This window comes from Vombatus ursinus, unplaced genomic scaffold (genome assembly GCF_900497805.2).
Source record: "Vombatus ursinus unplaced genomic scaffold, bare-nosed wombat genome assembly UNPS02014772.1, whole genome shotgun sequence".
In the NCBI taxonomy this organism is placed as follows: Eukaryota; Metazoa; Chordata; class Mammalia; order Diprotodontia; family Vombatidae; genus Vombatus; species Vombatus ursinus.
The window spans coordinates 14,019,498-14,023,925 of NW_020954550.1; the positions used below are offsets into that span (position 1 = coordinate 14,019,498).

General features: G+C 40.1%; 1 protein-coding gene across 1 annotated transcript; it reads right to left on the minus strand.

The window, feature by feature from the left end:
* Positions 1 to 1,935: 1,935 nt before the first annotated feature.
* On the minus strand, positions 1,936 to 2,784 carry LOC114044231 (40S ribosomal protein SA-like). Its single transcript, XM_027863606.1, has one exon. The coding sequence runs from the start codon at positions 2,782 to 2,784 to the stop codon at positions 1,936 to 1,938; it is 849 nt and encodes a 282-aa protein (XP_027719407.1).
* Between the last annotated feature and the right edge of the window lie 1,644 nt (positions 2,785 to 4,428).

A 4,428-nucleotide genomic window follows, 5' to 3' on the forward strand; every position in this document is an offset into this window, starting at 1 on the left:
CATGGTTGATTTCAACCCGTATCTGTTGGGTTTTCCTAAAGACTTCACAGATTTCTGGTTCAGGCAAAGTGACTTCTGTATGTACAACCTGTCAGCTGTAGATATAACTCTTTTAAAGTCTGCTGAATAGTATGAACATTTTGCCTCTTTCTATGGCCAGAATCTAAAACTGATTTTTTGGGGGGAAGAGAGGGATATTAGAATGTCTCATTTTTTAAAATTCTCCCTCTGTGATAGTCCAAAAAAACCTGGTGGGCCATTCCGAGACCAGTAAGACTCACTTGTAGCAAGCATACCACTGGACACCAGGCATATCAGCATAAGATGACATAGCTCTTGAAGATCCAGAAAAGAAAGGTCTCACTATTCAATTTTTTTGGCACTGTCAGATGGCTTGTCAGACATGATTTTATCCACCTTCTACCTTCTGTAGTTTCCTTCAAGTCCCTAAGGTATATGGGGTGTTCATAGAGCATTAGCACCTATGGTATGAGAACTTGCCAGGCCCTTTTAAGAGTTGCTTATCCATCTTTGTTGTCCACCTGTCACCTAACTCTCACCTGTGGCTCCAAGAAGCTGTAGCATGTGAAGTGGTCACAGTCCAGTGGCTGTGACCATCTTGGCAAGACAGGCTTAACTAGTTTGAGGGTAACTGAGGGGTTTCAAACTGTCAGTGAGTTAGGGGGATGTCTATCTCAAGCATGTGAAGACTTCCCCCAAGGAATGGGTAGATGAGAACAATTTGTTCCAATGCCCGTGAAGGTGGCTGAAGTAGGTGTTACGGAGTGCTTAGAGCTTGGTCAGATATGGAAGATGTCAAGGTCATCCACTGCATGTCAGGCCATCACCAGTTGTTTTGATTTTGTCTTGCTGCTGGAAGAGAGTGAGGCTGATGATTTTGTGCATCTCTGCCTCACTTAAATCCAATTCACAAGCAAGTCCAGACATCACCCTCTGATGTCAATGGTCCTCTTGGAAAATGAAGGATGAACAGCCAACCTCAAGACCCACTAAAATCTTCCCCTCTGCAGGAAGACTTTTTTGATTGCTCTTCATTCTAGTGCCTTTCCTCTATTGATTATTACTTCCTATTTACTTTGTATATATCATGTGTGTACATAGTTGTTTGCATGTTGTCTCCCCCGTTAGATTGTAAGCTTCTTGTGGGTAGAGACTGCCTTTTGTCTTCCTTTATACCACCAGTGCTTAGCATAGTGCCTGGCACATAGTAGGCATTTAATTATTGGTTGATAATGGACATGACACTAATGAATTACTATCTGTTTTGCTGCTGTACCCTAAAGCCCACTAGGCCTTTCCAATTGCCTTGCTACTGAATCCTCCTGTATGGGCTATGCTGTCTTTCCTGATTAGAATGTGAATTTAAAATCTAGTCCTTGGTACATAGAAAGCACTTAATAAATGCTTTTTTCTTTTCTTCTTTCCTTCCTATCTCCTCTTTTTGCTTAACACTCATTACATTTTTAAGGGACAACTTACACACCCCATGATTTTACTCCTTGCTTGATTCAACTAGGCTTTCTGTGGCCAAGACATAACATCTCTTTCCCTGTCTATGCCATTGGAGATGGAAAATCAAACAGATTCATCTGAGCGAGAAACTGTTTCATGACATAGTAGACAGACTACTGGACTTGGAGTCGGGAAGACCTGAGTTTGAATCCTTCCTCAGATAGCAGTGAGAACCTAGGCAGGATACTTTTCCGAGCCTCAGTTTTGTCCTTTCTAAAATGAGAGTTTTTATTCAATGGCTTCTAAGGACTCTTCTGACTTTAATTTTTTTTGGAAAATTTTTAAATTTTTTTTTTTGGTAAGAAACCAATGTTTATTTTCCATCAGCATTTTCCCAACACTATTAGAGAACGTGGATTAAACTTAAGACCATTCTGTGGCAGTTCCCCCCCACTCAGTGGCCTAAGCAGTAGGAGCCGCAGACCAGTCCTCTGGAGCAGGCTGAGCACTTTGACCTTCGGTAGGGAACTGCTGAATGGGCACAGATGGCACCTGTACTCCCTGAGACCAATCAGCCACGTCCGGTTGAGTAGCAGTGAATGCTGGGGCAGGTGCAGTCCATTCACCCTGAAACTCCTCCTTTGTCACTGCCTTCTCAGCTACAGCCTGCTCTTCCTTTTCAATCTCCTCTGGATCCCTGTAGAAGTAAAGATCAGGCATGACCTCACATGGGTGTTCATGGGAGATGGTACTACACATACGGAGGACTTCACGGGTCAGCATCCACCACATCAGACCCACTGAGTGAGCTCCCTTGTTGTTACATGGAATGGCAATGTCCACATAGTGAAGTGGGGAGTCTGTGTTGCACAATGCAGTGGTTGGAAGGTTAATGTCAGATGCTTCGGTAAGAGGCTGGTGATCTGTCCGAGGATCAGTGACCACCAAGAGGCGAGGCTCCCTGAAAGCTGCCTGGATCGGGTTAGCGAAGGTGCCCGGTGTGAAATGTCCAGCAACAGATGTGGCGCCAGTGGCAGCAGCAAATTTCAGAACAGCTCGCTGGCCAGTGTTCCTGGATGAGATGACACCAACATCAGCTGGATTTTCAATGACAACAATGGCACAAGCTGCCAGCAGAAGCTTTTCTGAAGTTCTCTTCAAATTGATGATGCAGATGCCGTCACTCTTTCTTTTGTAGATATACTGTTTCATCTGGAAGTCCAAATTCGTGCCACCCAAATGGGTTCCTGCAGCAAGGAATTTGAGGACATCCTCCTCTTTCATCTGCAAGATATCTAGGGCTCCAGACATTGTAAAAGTTTCCCTTTAAAGTTATGATGGAAATCAAGAACAAGGCCGTATGGAACCCTTTATGGGACAGTGAGGAAAAAAAAAGAAATGTTTATATTTTTTAAAATTATATGTACAAAATTTTCAACATTAATTTTTTGGAAAAAATTTTCTCCCTTCCTTCCCTCCCCTCATTGAGAAGGTAGGCAATTTTATATAGATTATACATGTGCAATCATGCTAAACATATTTCCATATTAGCCATGTTGTGAAAGAAAACACAGATAAAAAACAAGAAAAATAAAGTAAAAAATATTCTTTGATCTGAATTTAACTCCATCAGTTCTTTCTCTGGAGGTGGATAGCATTTTTCATCATGAGTTCTTTGGAATTGTCTTGGATTGTTGTATTGTTGAGGATTGCTAAGTCATTCACAGTTGATCATTGTACAGTAGCACTGTTCCTGGCCCTTCTCACATCACTTTGCATTGGTTTATATATGTTTTTCCAGCATGCTGCTTGTCATTTCTTATAGCACAATAACATTCCATCACATTCATATACCACAACTTGTTCAGCTATTCCTCAATTGATGGGCATCTCCTCAGTTTCCAATTCTTTGCCTCCACAAAAAAGAGTGGCTATACTAATAGATCCTTTTCCTTTTTTTTAAAAAAATCTCTTTAGGATATAGACATAGTAGTGGTATCACTAGGTCAAAGGGTATGAACAGTTTTATAGCCTTTTGGACATAGTTCCAAATAGTTCTCTAGAAATGGTTGGCTCTATTGACAACTCCACCAACAGTGCTTTAGTGTCCCAATTTTTCTACATCTCCTCTAACATTTGTCATTTTCCTGTTCTGTCACATTAGCCAATCTGAGAGGTGTGAGGTGGGACTCAAAATTGTTTTAATTTGCATTTCTCTAATAGATAGAGATTTAGAGTATTTCTTATGTGACTATAGTTAGCTTTGATTTCTTTGTCTGAAAACTGCCTGTTCATATCCTTTGACCATTTATCAGTTGGGGAATGACTTGTGTTCTTATAAATTTGTCTCAGTTCTCCATATATTTGATAAATGAAGCCTTTATCAGAGAAATTGGCTGTAAAAAAATTCCTGCAGTTTTCTGCTTTCCTTCTAATCTTGGTTGCTTTGGTTTGGTTTGTACAAAACCTTTTAATTTGATGTAATCAAAGTTATTTTTATTTCCAATAATATTGTCTCTTGTTCGGTCATAAATTCTTCCCTTATCCATAAACCTGACAGGTACGATATTCCATGCTCCCCTAATTTACTTATGATATCACCCTTTATATCTAAATCATGTATCCATTTTGACCTTATCTTGGTATACAGTGTGAAATGTTTGTCTATACCTAATTTCTGCCAAACTGCTTTCCCTGCAATTTTTTTTTGGTCACAAAATGAGTTCTTGTCCCCAAAACTTGGATCTTTGAATTTATAAAACTCTAGATTAGTTTGGTCATTTACTGTTGTGTATTGTGTACCTATCCACCACTCTGTTTCTTTGCTAGTACCAGATTGTTTTAGGGATTACCACTTTGTAATACAGTTTGAGATACTGCTAGATTCATTTTTTTTATCATTGATTCCTTTGATATTCTTGACCTTTTGCTCTTCCAGATGAATTTTGCTATGAT

Bases quoted from the DNA above. Each gene is read 5' to 3' on its own strand.
- LOC114044231 (XM_027863606.1), bottom strand. From the start codon at position 2,784: ATGTCTGGAGCCCTAGATATCTTGCAGATGAAAGAGGAGGATGTCCTC.